The sequence below is a fragment of the Hibiscus syriacus genome, unplaced genomic scaffold (genome assembly GCF_006381635.1).
Source record: "Hibiscus syriacus cultivar Baekdansim isolate YM2019G1 unplaced genomic scaffold, ASM638163v2 tig00112249_pilon, whole genome shotgun sequence".
In the NCBI taxonomy this organism is placed as follows: Eukaryota; Viridiplantae; Streptophyta; class Magnoliopsida; order Malvales; family Malvaceae; genus Hibiscus; species Hibiscus syriacus.
Window position 1 is genome coordinate 2307510 of NW_024063281.1, and position 24728 is coordinate 2332237.

General features: G+C 34.0%; 1 protein-coding gene and 1 pseudogene across 1 annotated transcript; both read left to right on the plus strand.

Annotated features, from left to right (window-relative positions):
• The first annotated feature begins 2847 nt into the window (after positions 1–2847).
• On the plus strand, positions 2848–7822 carry LOC120176633 (annotated as a pseudogene).
• Positions 7823–19836: 12014 nt separating this feature from the next.
• LOC120176679 (disease resistance protein RUN1-like) lies at positions 19837–23954 on the plus strand. The gene is made up of 4 exons (XM_039183059.1): positions 19837–20396; positions 20479–21556; positions 21931–22236; positions 22317–23954. Exons 1-4 carry the CDS (start codon positions 19912–19914, stop codon positions 23784–23786), a joined length of 3339 nt encoding a protein of 1112 aa, XP_039038990.1. The 5' UTR covers positions 19837–19911; the 3' UTR covers positions 23787–23954.
• Positions 23955–24728: the final 774 nt, after the last annotated feature.

The following is a 24728-nucleotide window of genomic DNA, read 5'->3' on the forward strand; positions in this document are numbered from 1 at the left end:
AACATGAAAGATGCTAAACCAGTAAGTACACCTTTAGGTGTTCATTTCAAACTCTCCAAAGAACAGCCACTAAAGACGGAGGAAGAACGTTCACACATGGTGAAGGTGTCGTATGCCTCAGCAATTAGAAGTCTGATGTATGCCATGATTTGTACCAGACCAGATATTGCTCAAGCAGTGGGAGCTGTTAGCAGGTACATGAATAATCCGGGCAAGGTACTGGGAAGCAGTCAAATGGATCCTCAGATATCTGCGGGGTACCACAAACAAAGCACTTTGTTTCAAAGGTGGAGATACGATACTGACAGGCTATGTAGATGCTGACTTAGCCGGAAATGTTGACATCAGAAGGAGCACTACAGGGTATGTCTATACTCTAGGAGGAACCGCAGTGAGTTGGGTTTCTCAACTACAGAAGATAGTTGCTCTCTCCACAACTGAAGCAGAATATGTCGCTGTTACGTAAGCTAACAAGGAGATGGTTTGGCTCCAAAGTTTCTTGGAAGAGTTAGACAAGAAACAAGAAAACAATGTCTTGTATTGCGACAGTCAAAGTGCTATACATCTAGCAAAGAATCCGTCTTTTTATTCCAGGACAAAGCACATACAATTGCGATATCATTATATCCGGTCTCTTCTAGAAGATGAGATTTTGAAACTTGAAAAGATCAGTGGAGCTCAAAATCCGGCAGACATGTTGACAAAGACGGTGACTACAGACAAACTGAAGTTGTGTTCAACTTCAGTTGGCATGCTAGAGTAACAAGACTAGAAAAGCTGTTGCATTGATCGAGGTGTGAAGACGATTAAAATCAGTATTCAAGTGGGAGATTGTTGAAAGTATTAAAATGGTTTTCAAGTTTGGTAATCAACTTTGAAAATAATGGTTTTCAAAGTTTGGTAAATGTTTATTTGAAAATGGTTTTCAAAGTTTGGTAAATGTTTCTTTGAAAAATAGTTTTTCAAAGTTTGGTAGATGTTTGTTGAAAAATGATAATGGGATAATCACAATTAATCCCTAGGTTTTAGGGTATTTACAAGATTAAGTCCTTAAGTTTCAACTATAAATACCCTAGCTCATTTAGCTTCAAAACCATCCCAAAAATCATTTCTTTCTCCCAATACTAAAGAGCTTTCTTGTGAGTAGTGAGTGTTTTGTAAACACCTGTAGATTTTCTCTCTTAGTAAAAGATCTGCAGCAGTCCGGAGATGTAAGCACAATTGGCTGAACTCCCATTATCAATTTCGGGTATTATTTTTCCGCTTTTATTTTGCATTCTCACTAATCTGGTTATAGGGAAATTACTTGTACTCGGTTTATTTCCCAACAAGCACGAGATCATAAAATTGGCATATAATGAATTATATCCTAAAGCGGCTGGGGGAAAGTACATATTAAGCACTTGATATAGTTCAATTGGATCCATCACTATGGAATACGTAGAAACATTACCACCATCTGGATACCATAGTTAGCATGACCATCTACAGAGCTTCGGTTGCGAAGAAACCATAAAAGCCAGAAGGTATGTAAATGTCCAGAACCAACCATAACCTGCTTGCAAAAGGCTTAAGAAGTCACTCACTATTACTCGGTATAAATTGGAAAAATGACAAAAATAAGATAGGAATCAAATTATCAAGTTCATTTACCACAGACAAGGATAGAACAATAAGATGAAGGCACATCTCCATCTATCATCTAGTACACCAAAATAACAGTATCAACCTTCTAAAAAAGTCAATGAGAGGTGAAAAAACCTGCCCAGTGCCCTGGTTGTGCTCATCCATTGATGTAGCAAGCAGGGGGATCTTTGCATGATAGTAAATCAGAGTAAAACGATTTTTCTGAACTTTTTGTTCCATCCAATCATAGAATTAGTGAAGACTGAAGACGATATATTGAAAAAGAGACTTGTTTAACTATAATAACCAAAATCACGGTATATTCTCATATAATTTAAATATTTTTTTTATTAAAAATATGTTTTCGTCCTTGAAATGTTATGAGTTCATGCTCTTAACATAAAATCATGCATCCGTTCTTATCAAAATCCCGAAATTCTGGAGAGAGAAAAAACTACACATCAATTCTACAAGATGAGTGATGATAGAAATAACCAAATACACAGGACATATATCAACATCCATTGCCACTACTGCAGTGAGCAACAAGTGTGTTCCTTCCTTGTCATAATTTCAGCATTACATATATGTATAGTAATGGAAGTTCATTCCAAAGAAGAACGTTTTCAGATAAGTTTTACTTGTTGGTTGTATCCGGATTTCGGATGTTCTCGATTGTACTGTAACTAAATCAATTGCAAGAAGAACGTCAATAGAAAGACCCAACATTCAACATGGGCCAAGACCCAATATATAAAACCTGTGTTTATAAAGAGATAAAATGACCTAATCCATTCACTCTCTTTCATAATCTCTATAATCGGCATCGCTGCCATCCCTCCTCGAGTTTCAGCTGCCATCTTCCTCATGGCTTATTCTTTTAACACCCCTTTTTTCAAATTGAAGTATTCCTCCTTCCCTTCTCATCAATTGAAGTGTTTTCTATGCCCTTCTCGTCGACTGAATTATTCTCCATCCTTTTCTCGCCGATTGAGTTATTCTTCGTCGTCTTCTCTTCAATTGAAGTATTCTTTCTCCCCTCTTCGTGAATTGAAGTATTTTTCGCCCCCTTCTTGTCGATTGGAGGATTTTTCCTCCTCTTGTCAATTAGAGTATCAAGTTTTCTTGAGCTTCAGGGGTGAAGACACGCGCCTTAACTTCACCCCCCAACTACTCCAAGCTTTGAAAGCCACCGGGATGAATGTCTTCTTCGATGAATAAAAACTCGAAAGAGGGGAACAACTTTCACTAGCACTTTCCCAAGCAATTTCAGCCTCAGATCTCTCGATAATCATTTTGTCCGCCGACTATGCTTCTTCCAAATCATGCTTAGCCGAACTCTCTGACATCATGCATCGCAGGCGTACTCGACAACATATTGTTCTCCCCATCTTTTACCATGTTGATCCCTCCGATGTGCAAAATCTAAGTGGAAGTTTCAAAACATCCTTCGATGACCATGAATCAAATGGGCTGCGTCAAGTGAAACAGTGGAAAAAGGACTTCGCCCAAGTCGGATCATTAACCGGAATTCACATAGAGGACGATGACAAGTAACTATATTTTTCTCATCTTCGTGTGTTTGACTTAAGTTTATTTTAGATTTGATAATGATATATTTTTGTTTTGATTGTTTGCTAGACCTGAAACTGATCACATCAAGCATATTGCTGAATATGCTATGCAAAAGTTGATGAAGCATCAAGTTTTCTTGAGCTTAGGTGAGGACACGCGCCTCAACTTCAGCAGTCATCTTCTCAAAGCTTTGGAATGCACGGGAATAAATGTCTTCTCCAATAAAGCAGAGATTCAATTCTCTCAAGCAATTGCAGCCTCAAATCTATCGATAATTGTTTTATCTAAAGACTATGCTTCTTCGGAATCATGCTTGGTTCAACTCTCTGACATCATAGGGCGTAAGCGCACTCAAAAACATATAATTATTCCCATCTTTTACCATGTTGATCCTTCTGATGTGAGGAATCTCGGTGGGAGTTTCAAAGCATCCTTTGATGATCATGAATCAATTGGGCTATGTCAAGTGCAAAAATGGAAGAAAGACTTTGTTGAAGTTGGTAAATTAAAAGGGTGTCATATAGAGGTAGGCAAATTCGATAGGTAACCTTACATTTCATCTTCTTATACTTGACTCGTTTTTCTTTTGACAATCATTTCAACAAATATTTTTCAGGCCTGATACTGAGTACATTAAAGATGTTGTTCAATATATCTTAAAAATGTTGGATCGCAAATCTAGAAGTATTTCTGATGATCTGGTTGGATTAGATGATCAGAAAGAAATGATTTTAAGTCTGATTGAGCAAAAAGACAGTCGTGTATTAGGATTTTGGGGAATGGGTGGTATAGGCAAAACTACTCTTGCTGATGTTGTATATAATGAAATCTCCTATGAGTTTCAAAGTCGTTGCTTTCTTCAAAATGTTAGAGAGGAAATAGAAAAAAAAAAGGGATGAAATATGTAAGAAATGAACTTCTTTCCAAACTATTAGATGACAAAATTGATATAGACACCCCTTCCATAGGATCCCCTTTAACCCAAAAGAGGCTAAAAAATAAACGAGTATTTGTCGTCCTTGACGATGTTAATGACTCGGATCTAATGGATCTTATGGGTGTAAAATATTTTGGCAAGGGAAGTAAAATCATTGTAACATCTAGAGATAGACAAGTTCTTAAGAATGGAGGAGCTGACAAAATACACAAGGTAAATAGATTAAATGAGAACGACTCTCTGCAACTCTTTTCTACATTTGCATTTAAGCTTTTGAATCATGCTCTTGATTTTCAAGACCTATCAAACAAGTTTTTGGAGTACGCCCAAGGCAATCCACTTGCTCTGAAAGTTTTGGGTTCTAAACTATATACAAAGTCCAAAAAAGAGTGGGAAGGTGAGGTGGATAAGCTCAAGCAATATCCCCAACAAAAAATTTCACAGATTTTGAAGAGTAGCTTTGATGAGTTGGATGAACTAGAGAAGAATATATTTCTTGATATAGCATGCTTCTTTAAACGAGATCACAAGGAAGATGTAGAAGAATTTCTAAGTTGCTTGTATAAGGGTGCAGCATGTGGAATAAGCAACTTGCTGGATAAGTGCCTAGTTCATATTGATTCTTATAGGCGGATTTCTATGCATGACATGCTTGAAGAGATGGGAAAGGATATTATTCTCCAAAGATCTAAACACCCGGAAAAGCAAGTAGGCTATGGAGTCTCAAAGACGTGAATCAAGTGCTCAGATATAAAAAAGTAAGTGCTAATTATATTTATATTCTCTTTTATCATATATATATATATATATGTATATGCTTGACAAATATCTAATGCATTGCTTAAAAGAACAAAGCATGCATTTATTTTGTTTAAATATTCCAATAATATAATGGTATGCTCAATTAATATAAGCCTTTCCTAATATAAATGAATTTGTTTAATGAGTAATTTCATGGAACGTCCATAAATTTCTATATATTGATCCCTGACAAATTGTTTGTTATTATTAGGAAAATAAATCAATTGAAGGAATAAAGTTTCAGATGACTCAGTTTGACCCACAGTTATCATGTCGTCACGGTTTTGTGAACATTCTTAATCTTAGATACATCAACTTGTATACTATGTGTTTGGTGTTCCAGAATGATAAGGTACTTAAACACAAAGTTGATAGTGTATCTTTTCCTGATGAGCTAAGGTATCTTTATTGGAGCGGTTACCCCTTCAAATCCTTGTCACCAAATTCTAATCCAAAGAATCTTGTCGTATTGAAATTACATTTTGGATGCATGGAACAACTTTGGAGTGAAGATCATCAGGTATTTTTTCGTATTATTTTGTTCAAAATAAATAGATAATGCTATGAGGTAATATAGTTATTTTATATTTTCATTGTACAGGATCTTGTTAATTTAAGGATAATTGACCTTTTCTATTGTTTGAAACTAAGGAAGATCCCTAATCTATCAGGAGCCATCAACCTTAAGAGCCTTTGCTGCCGTATGTGTGAAAGTTTGGTTGAACTACCTTGCCTCAGTCATTTGCCATCTCTCGAAATCCTTGACCTTTCTATGTGCAAGAATTTAAGAAAGATCCCAAATTTATTAGAACTCATCAACTTAAAAAGCCTTAACTTAACCTTCTGTGTAGGGCTGGTTGTACCTCTTGAGCTCCCAAATAACATTACGATGTTAGTTCTTGATCATTGCGAAAGCCTTAAGACACTCCCGGAGCTTCCACGATATTTGTGGCTCTTGGATGCAAGGAACTGCACATCATTAGAAAAAGTGTCCTTCACCGATGTTGGTTTCAATCCATTCCATTCTTTACATGACGGTGATGGTGCTCGTCATAGAGAAATCATTTACATGCTTTTCTCGAACTGTAGAAGCTTGAATCAAGATTCAATAAAAAACATTGTGGCAAACACCATGCTTCAAATTCATTCCCTGGCACAGAGATGGGTAAGGAGGAAAGGGATAGCCCTAGGGGATTATAGATGGGATTTTTTGTTTTGCTGTTTCCCAGGAAATGAAGTTCCAGAAATTGTGTTTTATTACAGAAGCATGGATTATTCGTTCGATTTGAAGATAACCCCAAATGGGTTTAGTGGGAGGAGATTCTTGGCTTTTTCTATCTGCCTTGTGGCTGATCTCACACTCGCAAAACGAAATCTTGAATTTATCTGTAAATACCAAGTGACCACCACCAGTGGTGAAAAGTTCGCAAGTGAGTGCTGTGTTTCTGTGACACAGGCCAAGATCTGCAATTGCAAGGGTGATCATGTGTTCATTCTGCTCAATCAAGATATGATTATAATAGACAATGATTATGAGGAGGCATCATTTGAATTGTACATCGGAAATCTTGCCGGAGATGAATTTAAAGTGGAGAAATGTGGTGTTAACATATTTTACATGGATGCAGAGGGGTATACCATTAGTGATGTGATGAGATGGGACAAATCCAACCAGAATTCTGATTCTCAAGAAGTTGCTAACACTGAGGTGGCTCATGACGGTTCTGCTACTGAAATAAGACCTGGGGATGAAAGAAGATTTGGCAATGGTGGTGAAGAAGGTGATGGAGGGCCTAAAACATTGAAATAGTTTCACTTCTTTTAATCTTTGGGTATGCAACTTCTCATTCCAAATGCGTAGGTAAGCTGTTTTCATTTGTATTTAATTGCTTATGATAGTTGTACATTTAAAAGGGAGATCTATTAAAAGAGTTAAGGGTTGAATTTCTTTCAATTCAATTGCTTATTATGTTTTCTCATTCTTTTGTAGGTGGAGGCTATTTTGGAGGGCATCATTTGACGGATTACATTGTCATATTAGATTGGTGAGCTTGTGTTTAACCTGTTATGTGGCATTTATCACATGGTATCATTCACCAACAATCCCGACATTGTTGTCTGTGACATGAATCTCATCTAGGTTGTTTTTCCTCTTTTCATACGATGTCGACGTCTCCTTTGCCAGTTCACTTCGTCTTCTTTTTCTGTCGCTGCCGCTGCATGTGATTTGTCGATTGCTTCCTCTACTGCCACTGCATATGATTTGTCGTTGATCCAAAATTACTGCATGTATCCGATTTCAAATTTGACTCCATGACAAAGGAGCTCGTCGTCGACTATCATGTCGTTCCATTTGTCGCTGTTGTTTGTACCACAGTTGTTTGTACAAACGTACAACATTTGTGCCAATTCAGAGAAATAAGAAAATATTTCTTGACATAGCATTCTTCTTTAAAGGGGAACTCAGGGAAGATGTAGAAGAAATTCTAAGTTGCTTTTATAAGGGTGTAGTGAGTGGAATAAGCAACTCGATCGACAAGACTCTACTTCATATGGATTCTAATAGGAAGATTTCTATGCATGATATGTACGAAGAGATGGGCAAGGATCTTGTTCGCCAAAAGGAAGAAGTGTAAGAGTTACGGATTGAATTTCTTTCTATTTGATGGGGTTTTGTTTATCCCACACACTAGAATAACAACTTTTAAGTCGGGAGTTGTTTTCTTTATGTATAGAGCATTGACGTAATACGGGAAGAATCATATACACGTCTAGAAAACTTGATCTGATCAACCCACTATCAGTATGCCAACAAGTTAGCTTATTTCCAGTTGACATTGTAATGTAGTTGACCAAAATCCTATACAAAAGGAAGAATTGACAACTAAATGAAAATGAAAATGTAGTATAGAGAAGCAGGGTCGATCTACAGGGGCTGTGGTGTTTCTGATTTAATAAAACTCTTTCTTGATTTTAGAAAAAGATAGAAATTTCAGATGAAGTTGAAAAGATATATTAAAATAAAATAAATAAAAAAAGAAAAATAATATAATAATAAATATTAAAAGTAATAAATATAAAAGGGGGATTTTTTTTAAAAGTTATGGTTAAAATAAAAAATAAGAATTAAATAAAAGAAAAAAATAATTAAATAAACAAATTAAAAAGATTAAGATAAAGAGAAACTTATTGTGAAAGCAACCTCAGACTTCAGCTTCGCCTCAAATTCTTCGGATCATCGAAACAAATTTTTACTTCAAGATTCACGTAAGCTTACAAGAACAATTCTTCGCTGCCAACTCGGATTGTGTCGTTTCAACAACAACTGATTCCGATCTCAGTTTTCTCTTAGCAAACATTAACCATAACAATATCCGGACCAATGTCGAAATAGTTTTGATTTGAAAAGTAAGCTTCAGAAAACAGAGAAAAAATCCGAAGTGATTTAAGTACCTTACAATTCTCACGTTTGGAATTGAGCCTTCGCTTTAGTCTTCGACTTTAAAGAAAATTGGCTAAGCATAACCAAAGTCATACTTAGCATAATAGAAAAATATGCGAAAAATAGAGAGAAAGCTAGAGAGAAAGAGAAGATTTTATTCTCAAATGAGAGATGTATTTCTAGGCTCACCCTTAGAGGATATTTATAGCCTTCAAAATCCTAAAAACAAGCTAAAACATCTTAAATCCTAATTAAAACACTTAAATCTATTTAAACTAAAATACCTAAAAAATAATATAATATTCTAAATCCTAATTAAAATACTAAAACCTATTTAAACTAAAATACAAAGATAAAGATAAAATATAAAAATAATATCCTAAAACTTAATTAAAATACTAAAAACCTATTTAAACTAAAATACAAAGATAAAATATAATGTTTAAAATATTATCCTAAATTTAAGTTTAATCCAAATCCGAATTCCAGTCAGCTTTGATTTCGAAAATAAAAAATCTACAGAATTGTGTCTTTTTTGTGCAATCTCCATAATCTTACGTCCTGTACAGAAAATAAATTAAAATGAACAAATAAACCATAAAAATCAATGATTAAAGAATAATTTAAAAATAAAATATTAATTAAATTAAGCACTGGGAAGGGCATTGTTCACCGAGAACCTAAGAATCCTATAAAGCGCCATAGGTTATTGAGTCTCGAAGACATGAACCGAGTGCTCAAATATAAGAAAGTAAGCATTAATTGGATCTATATTCCTTTTTTTTTTTACATTTTTGTGTATTTTAATTGAAATCTATATTTGATATATTGTCAATGTATTTTTTTTTTTGGTATCTCAAAAGTATCCCCGGCTTTTCGTCAGAGACTAATCCCCCGAGGTACTGTCGGGCACAATTGTGGGGACCTCTCCCAAGAAAGTTTGTTGCATCCATAAGAGTTCGAACTCGAGACCTCTTAATATTTATTTACTTACTATACATATAAAACAATTTTTATTGTCTAAAAATTTCAGCATTAAAAACATACGTCTGATTAATCTATGCTTTTCTTAGTATAATTATATTTAAAGTTCACAATATTTTTTTGGAACGAAACTTGATGAATTGTTTCTTATTATCAGGTGAATAACTCAGTTGAAGGAATAAAGCTTTTTAGTATAATTATGTTCAGGTTTTGAGAAGATGCATAATCTTGGATATATCATCCTTTATACATGTCCTTCGTTCTTGTTTCAACAACTTCCCGTAGACAGAGTTGATAGCGTATCTTTTTCTGATGAGCTAAGGTATCTTCGTTGGGACTTTTGTCCCTTGAAATCCTTATCATCGAATTTTAATCCAAAGAATCTTGTTGTGTTGAAACTAACTGGTAGCTGCATAGAACAACTTTGGAAGGAAGATCAACCTTTGCTGCAATGGGTGTGAAAATTTGGTTGAAATACCTTCCCTCAACCAATTGGTATCTCCTGAAATCCTTGACCTTTATTGTTGCAGGAATTTAAGTAAGATTCCTAATCCATTTGTAGCCATCAACCTTAAATCACTGAAGTGCAATTACTGTACAAGTTTGGTTGAACTACCTAGCCTCAATCAATTGGCATCTCTCAAAGAGCTTCAATTGAAGGGATGTCATAATTTTAAAAGTTTCTTCATGAGATCCCAAATAATTTGTCCGACTTAGATTTAAGATACACTGGAATAGAACAAGTGTCGGAATCAATTCAGCATCTTGTCAGACTTAGAAAGTTGAGTTTGAGTCACTCGAGGGTGGAAAATGTATCGAGCAATATTTCAAAGTTGGAATCCCTTGGCGTTTTCGATCTTGGGGGTTGCAAAAGGCTTAAAACACTCTCAGAGCTTCCACGATATCTGTGGTGCTTGAATGCAAATTATTGCTCATCATTGGAGAAAGTATCATTCACCGATCATAATTCCAATTCATTCTTTTCTTTACATGATGGTGATGATACTCTTCGTGATGAAAAGGTGTCCATGTCCTTAATTGCTTAAACCTGAATCAAGATTCAATTTGGAGGAGAAATATACAGAGATGAACAATTTGTTGTCGATGTCCATGCACTTTCTGCAGGCCTGAAGTCCTATGTAACATCATATACAGTAAAGTCACTGAGTACCTGAAGGGAACCCTGAAGAGGCCACGCATATGCCGCTCTCAACCGGTTTGGCAGCTCTAGGAATGATCACAACATTTACCAGACGTCTGAAGGAAACAACCCAGTACTTCTGCAACAGGTTTCGGACAAATCCCCTTAATAACAAACCTTGCTTGAAAACTTGCAATGGTTTTTTTACCCCCAGTTCTCCTTCATTCAACCTCGAACTTCCTTATTGATTCAAACTTCATACGGCTTTTTACTGGGATATATATATTTAGCTGCGGATCAATCGATGCAATACAAAGACAAGTTCCAAGGTGGTAAGCGATCGGTCACATGGAACTACTTGAGAGAATCTATGAATACATACATCGAAGCTGTACAGAAGTACTTCCTAAACTCTGAATTGAATATATTCCTTATATTTTCTAGTTGTCACAGTTTGTGATGGTTGCGTCTCATCTTCATTCCCCTGTTGAAATGAAGAAATTGTCTGCCATTGACTTTGTATATTATTGTTAACGAAGCAACTTCTACGTAAAAAGGATTTTTGAAATGAAGAAAATGATTGTGGTGGGGGTTTCTAAGGTCCACAAGCATATGGATTAATTTCATGGCTCCATTCTCACATGCATGATGGATGTTTCATATCAGAATTATGATCTTTTTGCCTCAACCACACAATTTATACTCCTTCATGGTGTCTTTGTCTCCTTAATTTCAAAGCTTTGGCACAGAAATCAACACCATCGTGTCAGTTAGATTCAAACATTTGATGAGATATTTATTTTCTCTAATAATTAAAAACTGTGTAAAGGTAGAATAGAAACAGTTTTTTATTGACCTTAAGTTCTCTCTTCCGATTGTGAATTGATCCCACCTCCCCACATAGATGAAAGTTTGAGAAGTGCTGCTCGTATGGGAAATGTTAGTGTTTTGTACTCATTAATTCATAGAAAAACTAAAAAGAAATATGAAACCATGGAGAAACTGTTTGGGGGAGAGAGAGAGCACATACATGAGGAAAAAAAGAAAATAGAGAAAGAAAAAGTGGGAGTTTTCAAACTACCTAAAAGAAAGTTGGGTAAATTATACCCTTACGGCCTGAACTTTTAATAATTCCCGATTAAGTACAAATTTTTTTAAAACTTTCTAATTTAACCCAGGACTCGGGATATGACAACCCCCTTAAGAAAATTTCGACCTCAAAATTTTACTTGACAGAAAAAAAATGAGGAAACTACTCCCTTATAGATTTTTGAGCCTTTTTGATGGCCTCTAAAAGACTACGGTTACTCCAAAGTACCTTAATCATGGGTATTTGTCAGTTTCTTAGAAGTCGATCCTCATAGGAAACAATATAAATAGGCTCATTCTCGTAACTCAGATAAGATCCCAGCTCAACATTTTCAACAGAAATAACATGGAATAACTCAGATAAGATCTCAGCTCAACATTTTCAACAGAAATAACATGGGACGGGTCAGACTGGTAACCATTAACCAAAAACACAATCAAGCTCTAGCAGTAACTCACAATATTATGCAATTAGTCCTACTCATCATAGAACTCGATAAGGAGTAAACCTCAGTCAACAGTAAAAGATCCCTCCGATCATCTCGGAACCCTATAATATGACATTTCAACTTGTCTTTCAAAATTTGAATAATTGCCCAAATAGACCATCATACTACGAATAATAGGTTGTACCAAAGTTTTAATCATGTAACAGAGCCTCAAAAAGAGTTTTTTTTTAAATTGTGACACAAATCCTAGATCTCAATCAGTCATTATAGATAAGGGAAACTCACCAAAGTGAATAATCTCAAAAGTAAGCAACCCAATCAATTATCGGGAATGTAACTAGTTCGAACCAGAATAAAGTAAACGGACTAGTCGAGATGATCGATAAAGCATAGACTGAATCTTACTTTGATAACGTCAAAGAAAATCTACTAAAGAAGTTATAGTTACTCGTTCACAAATCCATTTTGAAGTATGTGTGGGTTGAAATAAACTAGGCAAAAATTAAATTATAGTTTTCATACTTTCAGAGTAATACCCAAAATTGACTCTCTTCCATTAAGATAGTTTGAATCAAAGTAATATAGATGTTATATCCTTTCGGTTTTCATAATATAAACAATACAAAGAAATGTGCTATCAAGATCCCATTTAGATTACTTTAAAACTTATACTCATGTTTTAGAATAATGAATATCAAATGCAGAGTTAATGATTCCCAGTGAACATGAATGATAGTGTTGAAACACTTTACCCTAGTTAAATTGAATTAGAATGATACACTTATCATATTTATTAATCGAAGAAATAAGCTATTAGTAGATATCGAAGTTAATCTACAGAGGATTTGAAGGAATTCAAAATAATTCATACCAAAATAATATTCCATTATAAAATGTAAAACTTTACACAAATCATTGGCATCCTATGCATTTCTGATATAATATTGGTCAAAAATCATATTTTTTTTATAGAAAACCATGATGTGACATAATAAGAACTCAAATAGGTTAGCGTTATTACAAGAATCCATTTATATTCTTATATTATCACATAAAACTAGAATTTTATCAAACCCCACAATCGAGATGAACTTGGAAGAACATTTAGTTATAAGAAATATAAAATTCGCATGAGTTACTTTTTAAGAGAGATTTTATAACGAGTCCAGAGATTTCGGTCAAACTTTCCCATTTAAAACTGAACATACTGTTGAAAACTAGATATTAGCACATCTTAATTTCAGGAGAAAATCGAGAATAAATTTAGAATTACTAATGCAGTTTAGCCGAGGAGGACTGAAGAATGTTAAAAGAAAATCAAGAACATATATCTCTACCTTTTCTACTTTAGGAGTTAGCTCAACCGTTTCAGTTCAAACATATGTTAACTCCCCCTAACAGTGAATGGTGATTGCTATTTGAATTAATTGCAAGAGTTCAAACCTTATACCCAAAATAGCAAATTAAGGTGTCTAAACGACAACAAGCATCCAAATCAGGCTCACAGTTATATATTAAATATTAAACTATCATTACAAAAAGGTAGTAACTTTCTAAAATGGCATCGGAGTCTTGATAATTTCATAAAATACTTGAAAATCTTGTGGCATGGTTTTTCAAAAATCATTTTTCATACTTTTCTAAAAATCTTTTTACAAATTTACTTTAAACAAATTTTTAGAATTATAGTAGGCTGCACAATCTGATAATTGAAATATGTGATCTGATATCACTAAATGTAACCCTCTAGACCTAGCCTAGGAGTTACAACTAAATTAGGGTGACCACATTGATCGCATAAAGGACCCATGAACAAAAATTAATAATAAGTCATTTTGAAAACATTTACCGAATACAAAATCAGAAATAAACTCATGTCACATCTTAAGAAGGTTAAGAAATAAATATTAAACCCTATACAATATATAATCGAGGCCATACATCCGATAGCCAAACCAATCCTATAATTGGTTAATCTGAAAAAGAAAAACAGAAATAGAGTGAGCTACAAAGCTCAGTGTGTCCTCTAAATTTCATCAAGTAATATCAAGCTGCAAAACATTCAAACATAAAATAGTAATCAAATAATATTAAAATTTAGATATTTTACCAGCAAAATGTCCCAACAGAAATTCACAATTTTACCTTTCATTTCGAATCAACAAAATATGAATATTACTTACAAGGAGACATCCAAAATTGAATACCAAAAAAACTTAGAATGAAGATTTAGCCCTACGTAAAGGATCCCAACAAACGCAGAACGGGGAATGAGGTCCCATGAAGAATCAGGACGAGGAATAAATCTCATGCAGAATTAGGACGGGGAATAAATCCCATGCAGATATCAGAAATGCATCAACATGCAAATTAATGGTGATGCCACAATATTCAGAAGTCAGATATGTCATGCAAATATAAATATATACATATAATCAGTTCACGAATATGTTTATAGATAACAACATATAAAAACATGTTAAATATATTGAACATGTCAGGGGACAAACCTATAAGAGATAATCAATATCGGCTAAACCTTACGTTTCCCATAATCAATAGTACTAGATCTTGCAGATCGGGAATCTAAAACAATACTCTTCCATAAATGTGGATGCCAATAATCTAAACAGAAATATACTATAAAATCATTAATCTAATACTTATACGTATTTCGGGATGAGTGAGTAGACTCGACTGAATAGAATGATAGTGATCAGGGTCTACTGGTGAGCGATTTGGTGACACGAGGGTACCTTCAGAAAATTAGACCCAAAAGTAAGTTCAAACTCATAATTTACTTAACATAATTATGACTTAAAACGAAAAATGATGTAAAATAGGACTTTTGGGTCAGAATTTGGCTAAACGGACTCAGGATGTCAAAAAATATAAAGATAGATGTAACACCCCAACCCGGATTCGACCCGGATCCGAGTCCGAGGTGTCACATTGACTTTTCAAAGTATTTACTTTTACAAAGTGACTAAAATTTCATTTGATATTCATTATAAACATAATAATTTCTATTATATAAAACATATGATTTTACAAAACTTATCAGAGCCTATTTGATCCAAATTTTAAATTACATGCCAACTACTTTCAATAAAACAAAATACATATAATTCAAAATGTTTTTCTGATCTGATCTTTGGGATGGAGAGACTGACCTGTCTTGCTCTTCTTTGCTCCTCTATCTCCTTAAAACCTACGTGTGAAACACTCACACGCTAAGTCGATGACTTAGTGAGACATAAAACACATATACTAGAAACTCTAGATACTTAACAATGCATAATATTTCATATTTCATACAATACACCCACATCATAAAACAATTAATATAAGCAACTATAAACATGCACACATATCATCATTATCCTAAATACATCATTTTCATCATCATTATTAATTTTATTATAATTATCAATATTATTCTCATTAATCCCTCTTATCATTTAATCATGTACTTAACATTTATACCAATTATATAACTTATATCATACTCTTATATATATATATATTCACATAACTGATATATTGTTCTTATCTCTTCATATAAATCATATAATATATATACCTCTTTATCCCATAGTTATATCACATGTTCATGTATCTACACAATCATGTACTTATTTTCATATATTCCATATATCAATGTCATATAGGTTATATCCTAGTTTCACATAATCGTTATAGTATATTTCTTATATACCTATAACTTTATCATATAATTTCTTGAATCTTTGTACTATACCTTATACCACATAGAAATATAATAAGGTTTAGATCTTAATTTCATTTAAACATATTTGTGTACTCATTTATGTCAATATCTCCTAACTTATATTCCATTATCATGTTATCACTTATATCTCTTATACGTAACCTTCTTAACCAGAAAGTAAACACAATATCAGATAATATCATATAATATTATTTATAAACAAATTTATACACACCCATATATCATCATTAATATTTTTACCCTTATTCATATTATTATCGTTAATTCTTTTATCATATGATATTGTATTTATCACTGATACACATTATATAACACATATAACATCATATAATTCTTGTAACACATTTCATATCACAATGCATATAAATCACATATATTGTATTTATTGTTATCTCTTTATTAGCCCATGTACACATGTGAGAACCAAAGATATGTCAGTACATAGAGGTTGTGCACATATGCTGTCACCACAACTCGTATAATCCCCACTAGGGGAGTAGAATTTGTCCTGAAGGACCACTATGTCCCGAAGGACCACATATCACATATGTCCCGAAGGACCACTCCTTAAGAATCATATACATATTCCAATGGACCAAATAAGTGTACCGAAGTACCACATATATGTTCCAAAGGATTACATATATGTCCCGAAGGACCACGTAGAACCCTCGACTCTTGGCATGCTAGCTATACCTCTAGCTCTCATGACACATAACATGGGCATTATCATTCATGTTATCTCATATTCACACATTCATTTCACATATCTCTTATCACATGTCTTATCTCTTATGATCATGTAATCACATAACTTTGTATCACATAGCTCATATCATTTCTTGTAAAATCACTCATATCATGTAGTACATATAACTTATATACTCTCTCATATGTTCACATATGCCACATCATATGGATCATATCTTTTCATATAGTTTATGTTTTATTCTCTTATATTCACATACATATATATATACCAGACATGTTCACACAACTCATTTTACATAAATTATGTAGCACATACACAACATATCAATACATATATTCATGCATACCTATAAATCATATCATTCACATACTTATTTTCATGACTTCATGCACTAGACTTAGAGGAAATAGACTTATCGCAAGTCCAATTTCCATATAATCCTATATTCAAAATAAGATGCACTCACCTGGCCTCACTAGTCAATACCGATATTTTATCTTTTCCTCGATGACTATTACTTATCAACTTGTTCAAACTATGCTCTCGATCGATATCTACATGAATACACAATGCAATAAATATCGTAATTTGAATTACTTGAAAAGATTCTTACCGAAGAAACTAAATAAAGCACTAATTTCTACTTCTTAGCTTAAGTAGTATCGGTACTACCATTACAGTATATATACTTCAGTGCTAGGGTACCGATACCCTACCCCAGTATCGATACCAAAATTAGCTTCGATGTTTCCTGGTATCGATACCCTCCATACTGGTATCGATACTGTTCATACAGGTACCGATACTCCATGCGTAATTTCCTCATAATTTGCCTTGTAGTATCAGTACTCATTCAACTAGTACCAATACTACCAACCCAAAATCCACTCCTTAAACCCAAAAATTATCCATTACCCAGCTAAATTCCTTATTTTACTCTTCTTTCATGTCTTTAAACTTAACCACACATACACAATTTAACTTATTTCACTTCAACTCATCATAACATCCCATATGTAACTATTATACTTGAGTTCAATAATCAAGCTAATAAATCAACATATTCTAAATTCATTTATAACACTCTGAATTTCTTAGTTAGATCATTGACAAGTCAAATTTCACTTCAAAACTTATTTACTAACTTTATCTCAATAATTCCCTTAAAAACTCTTTACCTTCAATCTTACATAACTTAATCCTCTTTGAGTTTTAAGTAATCTTAAGCTTTCCTTAAGCTTTTCTATCACTCCAAGAATAAAAACCAACTTTAAAACGAAAGAATTAACTAACTTGAGACCAACTTACCTTAGCTATGGTTACTCATGGCTGGAGAAAAAGAAGAAGAATTTTCTGGAGAAAATCTCCCATCTTCCTACCCATTCCACGTGTTATATCACCCATAAAAGAAAGATAAAAATCTTTCTTATGAAAAGACCAATTTACCCTTTACTTTATTTAATATTTACTAACAATCCTCCACAAATTATTTTAATTAAGTCCCTAAACTTTTTAATCTTTTAAAATCATATCTCAAAGTTTCAAAACTTCCATTTTGATCACTAACCCTGATTTTGAGATGTTACAATAGGGTCTTTGAAAAAAGTCAACGGATCATAGTCGGCGGTCAAAATCAACTGTCAACGATCAAAATCAACGGTCAACGAGTCGGGTTGGTTAATCGGTCCAACCGGTTCGATCTAACAATTAACCGTTTTGGTCGGTTTGAACAACCAAAATTTTCCCCACACGCGCACGACGGTGCATGGGGTGCGTGAGACACTGTCCGAAGGTGATTTGTGCAACAAAAATACCCGAAACTTCCTCTTCTCCGATAAAGCTAACGTCAGTGCCAAACAAAAAATGGAGACCACTGGACGAACGGAAATGACACGACGAACAATGGGGTACCAGAGGTGTCGCAGACCTCCTCACGATTAACAACGAATCGAAGAAATCTAAAAAGAAATATGAAATCATGGAGAAGCTGTTTGGTGGAAGAGAGAGCACGTACAGTAGGAAAGAAATAAAGAAAGAAAGAAGATAAAGAAAAAGTGGGAGTTTTCAAACTACCCAAAAGAAAATTGGGTAAATTATACCCTTGGGGCCTAAACTTTTAATAATTCCTGATTAAGCACAGAAAATTTAAAAACTTTCTAATTTAACTCAGGATTCGGGATGTGACAGTGAAAAAATAATTTAAAAATGTCACTTTAATTTCCTGGTAATTTTTTAATGATGAGTAATAAAAAAGAAACAAAATATAACAGTAACTATGATTTTGAAGAAAAATAATAATTGAATGGCCAAAACATAAATAAAATAATAAATGAGTAACTAAATAAATAATTTATTTTTTTAATTATAGATAAATTTGTAGTTTTAGTCCCTAGCAAGTAGGGGCCTGGGCGAGTGCCCCATTTGGCCATGCTCAAGGACGGGCCTGAATATGTTCAGGCGCTTGGATGAGGTGGAGTTTATCGACACTCCATTACATATATCTGTTGTATGCGTTTTGCATTGGAGACTATCAACTTAAAGCGATCATTTGCTAAGCACGCACATAGAGTATTTGTAAACTCTTTTTGTTTTGGTTTATACTTTCATTTATTTTTAGGCTCTATTTTTTTTATAAATTATTTTTTATTAATATGGAGTGATTACAAGTGATAGAGTTTGCTTTCAATTATTTGACAATGAATACTTAGATATTATGCAATTGTTGGTGTTTGAACCCTAAATCTCTAAGATAACAACATCCATCAATCACTGAGGTCATTTGGTTCGTGCAATTTTGTATAATTATTTAAATTCAAATGTTAAAATTTTAATTTATTTTAAAAGATTCAAAATGGATTTAATATGTACAACTAACTTTAAAATGATTACTTAAAAAAATTAAAAATGATTTCAAATTTGTTGATCGTTTCAATTCTTAAAATCTCTAAATATTCACAAAATTGGTTCTTTACCTTGAATCCTCCGATTCATTCCATCAAACTTCAAGGAAAAAGCTTGATTTATAGGTCCAATCAAAAGCTTCAGATTTGAGTGCTTGTTCGAATAATTGGAGGGAATACAGCATAAAGATTTTTGAAATGAAGAAAACGACTGTGGTGGGGTTTCAATGGTCCACACGCATATTTTATTGGTCCATGCAAAAGAGTGGAAAGCAGGTTGAAGACTTTTCAAATGGATTAATTTCATGGCTCCACACCCACATGCATGATGGATGATTTATATGCCAATTTTGATCTTTTTGCCTCAACCACACAATTCATTCATTAAACTTCAAGGAAAGTGCTTGATTTATTGGTCCAATTTCTCAAAACAGCTCAAACCAAAGCTCTCTTGCTATCTCCTGTCTCTGTCTATCAATCACAGTATCATTCTCTTATGTCTTCATGGCTTCTTCTTCTTCTTCTTCTAGTCAATTGAAGTATCAAGTTTTCTTGAGCTTCAGAGGTGAAGACACGCGCCTTAACTTCACCAGCCATCTCCTCAAAGCTCTGAAAGACACCGGCATGAACGTCTTCTTCGATGAAGATAAACTTGAGAAAGGGGAGCAGCTTTCACAGGCACTTTCCCAAGCAATAGCAGCCTCAAATCTCTCAATAGTCGTCTTGTCTGTCGACTATGCTTCTTCCAAATCATGCTTAGCCGAACTCTGTGACATCATGGGTCGCAAGGGAACTCAACAACATACTGTTCTTCCCATCTTTTACCATGTTGATCCTTCTCATGTCCGAAACATTGTTGGAAGTTTTAAGGCATCCTTTGAAGAGCATGAATCGAATAGGCCACTTGATGAAGTGAATCGATGGAGAGATGCCTTTGTTGAAATCGGCAAATTAAAAGGGTGGCATATACAAGGCGGCAAACTCGATAGGTAACCATAGACACTATACATATTTTATCTTCTTATATTCGACATGTCTTTTGACTATTACTTTGTGAAAATGATTTCTCAGATCTGAGGCTGAATACATCGAAAACGTCGTTGAGTATGTCATAAAAGAATTGAATAGCAAGTCTAAAATTGTTTCTAAAGAATTAGTTGGAATAGATGATCAGAGAAAAAAGATATTGCAGCTAATTGAGGAAGAAGATAGTCGAATAATAGGACTTTGGGGAATGGGTGGTATTGGCAAGACTACCCTTGCTGAAGCTGTCTATAATGAAATCTCTCCAACGTTTCAATGTCGTTGCTTCCTTCAAGATGTTAGAGAGAAAATAGAAAAACAGGGGAAGGAATCTTTACGAAATGAACTTCTTTCCAAACTATTGAACTCGAAAACTTGTGTAGACACCCCCTCCATAGGATCCGTCTTAACCCAACAGAGGCTCAATAATATAAAAGTAATCGTCGTCCTTGATGATGTTAGTGACTCGGAGCAGATAGATCTTATGGGTGTAAAACATTTTGGTGGTGGAAGTAAAATTATCATAACATCCAGAGATAGGCAAGTACTTACGAATGGAGGAGCTGACAAAATACATAAGGTGAATAAGTTAAACGAGGATGACTCTCTTCAACTCTTTTCTACATTTGCATTTAAGTCGTTGAATCCTGCTCCAGATTTTCGATATCTATCGAACATGTTTGTGGAGTACGCCCAAGGCAGTCCACTTGCTCTTAAAGTTTTGGGTTCTAAACTATATACAAAGTCTAGAAAAGAGTGGGAAAGTGAGGTCGACAAGCTCAAGGAATATGCAAAACCAAAGATTTCACAGATTTTGATGATTAGTTTTGACGAGTTGGATGAACAAGAGAAGAATATATTTCTTGACATTGCATGCCTCTTGAAAGGAGAAACCAAGAAAGAAGTAGAAGAAATTCTAAGTTGCTTGTATGAGGGTGCAATGTGTGGAATAAGCGATTTGCTTGATAAGTGTCTAATTGAAGTGGATTCCAAAGGGGTGATTTGTATGCATGATATGCTTGAAGGGATGGGAAAAGACATTGTTCGCCGAGAATCTAGAGATCCTGGAGAGCGCAGTAGGTTATGGAGTCTTAAAGACATGATCCAAGTGCTCAAATATAATAAAGTAAGCATTAGTTGTATCTATATTCCTTTTTTTTTCCTTCCATATTTGTGTGATTTTAATTGAAATTTATATTTGATATAATGTCAATATATAAACTAATTTAGTTATATGTTGTTATCTGTCAAATTGTTTCAAATATTTTAACTATCATTTCAAAAAGTACAATATTTATTTACTGTGTTAGTGAAATACCTAATTCGTTGCTTATAAAAAAGAGAACGTATTTGTATTGTCTAAAAATTTCAGTAATAAAAAGATATGTCTGATTAGTCTAAGCGTTTCTTGGTATAATTATATTTTATAGTGAGTAATTTTAATGAAACGTTCATAATTTTGTCTGTAACGAAACTCGTTATATTGCTTCTTGTTATTAGGTGAATAAATCAATTGAAGGAATAAAGCTTTTCGTGAGTCGACGTGAAGACCAGCCGTTACTATATTCTGGTTTTGAGAAGATGCATAATCTTAGATATATCATCCTTTCTACACGTCCTTCGTTATTGTTTCAACAACTTCCCGTAGACAGAGTTGATAGCGTATCTTTTTCTGATGAGCTAAGGTATCTTCGTTGGGTCCTTTGTCCCTTGAAATGCTTATCATCAAATTTTAATCCAAAGAATCTTGTTGTGTTGAAACTAAGACAGAGCATCATAGAACAACTTTGGAAGGAAGATAATCAGGTATTTCATGTTTTTGTTTTTATTTTCGATACATCCAAAATAAGTGGATAATGCAATTATTTTATATTTTCAATGTACAGGATCTTGTTAACTTAAGGTCAATTGACCTTTCTGGTTGCGAGAGTCTGGGGAAGATCCCTAATCTATCAGGAGCCATCAACCTTCAAAGCCTTTGCTGCAGTGGGTGTGAAAGTTTGGTTGAACTACCTTCCCTCAACCAGTTGGTATCTCTTGAAAGCCTTGACTTTTCTTATTGCAAGAGTCTAGTGGAGATCCCTAATCTATCAAGAGCCATCAACCTTAAATCACTTAAGTGCAGTTACTGTACAAGTTTGGTTGAACTACCTTCCCTCAACCAGTTGGTATCTCTTGAAAGCCTTGACCTTTCTTATTGCAAGAATTTAAGGAAGATTCCTAATCCATTTGGAGCCATCAACCTTAAATCACTTAAGTGCAAATACTGTACAAGTTTGGTTGAACTACCTTCCCTCAACCAGTTGGTATCTCTTGAAAGCCTTGACCTTTCTGGTTGCAAGAATTTAAGGAAGATTCCTAATCCATTTGGAGCCATCAACCTTAAATCACTTAAGTGCAAATACTGTACAAGTTTGGTTGAACTACCTTTCTTCAACCATTTGGCATCTCTCAAAGAGCTCCCAAATAATTTGTCTGACTTAGATTTAAGATACACTGGAATAGAACAAGTGTCGGATTCGATTCAGCATCTTGTCGGATTTAGAAAGTTGAGTTTAAGTCACTGGAGGGTGGAAAATTTATCGAGCAATATTTCAAAGTTGGAATCCCTTAACGTTTTGGAACTTGAGGAGTGCGAAAGGTTTATAACACTCTCAGAGCTTCCACCATATCTGCTGTGCTTGAATGCAAATCGTTGCTACTCATTGGAGAAAGTATCCTTCACCGATCATAATTCCAGTTCATTCTTTTCTTTACATGATGGTGATGACACTCCTCGTGATGAAAAGGTGTCCATGTCATTCCTTAATTGCTTAAGCCTGAATCAAGATTCAATTAAAAACATTGAGAGAAACGCGGTGCTTCAAATTCAATCCCTAGCTCAGAGATGGGCAAGGAGGCAAGGGAGGGGTTCTTTAGGAAATCAATTTTTTTGTTGTTTCCCAGGATATGAAGTTCCAGCAAATGAGTTTGAGCATCGAAGCGTGAATCCTTGGTTAAATTTAAAGATAGCTCCAAATGGGTGTAGTGGGAGCAGATTCTTGGCATTTGCTTTATGCTTTTTGGCTAATCTCTGGTTTGCAGACGGAGATGTAGATGTTGGATTTATATGTAAATACCAACTGACAGCTGCCAGTGGTGAAAAGTTCATGACAGAGAGTCGCGTTTCTTGGAGATGGGACTGGGGCGACATATACAGTCATCATGTGTGCATTGTGTTTAATAAGGATATGATTATAAGAGACAATGATTATGAGGAGGCATCATTTGAGATCTACAACAATGATCAACTTGGTAGACAATATGAAAGGATGAAATGGGGTGTTCATGTATTTTATGTGGATGCAGAGAGTTAGAGCATTAGTGATGTGATGAGTTGTGATATAAAAAAGAAGATTTTGCTATGTTGGTGGTGAACAAGGGGATGGAGGGACTGTTCACTTCTTTTAATCTTTGTTTGTGTATGCAGATGCAACTTCACAATATTGACTTCCAAATGCATTGGTAAATTTCCAAATTGAAAACTACTCTTACTTTGTGATTCTGATTAGGGTCCTTAAGAATTTAATTGCTTCTGATGCCAGTAATGCGGAAGTTATCACTATCAAATTGATAATAGACTAATTAGAAATTAAGACTTATGTGAATTTTTATTTATTAAGGTTGTCATCTATAGTAACATCAGATCCAAAAATAATTTTAAAGATGAGAACATATATATTAACATCGTAAAATATTTGTGCATGATGGACACAAATGAAATTTCAAGATGGAATTGATTGATATAATAGATAATTAGTCGAAGAAAATTTAAATTTCAAGATGAACATCAAAGCGTGTATTTGTCGCGGTCCTTAAAATACATATGATGTAAATTTGATGATCAGTTTATGGATGAACTCAAACACTCTTTCATATTTAATCTTTTGTTCTTGATAATATGATACGATATATTTTTAGTGATCAAGTTTTATATCATGTCAGAGTTCCATATGATGTACCTTTGAATCCTAAATTAATCATATATGATTTGGACTTCAAATATTAGTGTCATCCTTTGACTTCAAATATTACAATTCATCCTTTGAAATGTTTTTTTCTTTCTTTTTAATCTTTCTTTATATAATTAAATGTCGAAATATTATAAAATATTGAAAGCTTAATTTATCAAGTAAACATGACAATGATCTTATCTTTACAAAAACCTTTCTTCGTAGAATTAAATGTAAAAATATTATAAAAAAAACAAGAGTTTGAAAAGAAAATCCTTGGGCTCTACTTTTGCTTTTGTTAGGTTC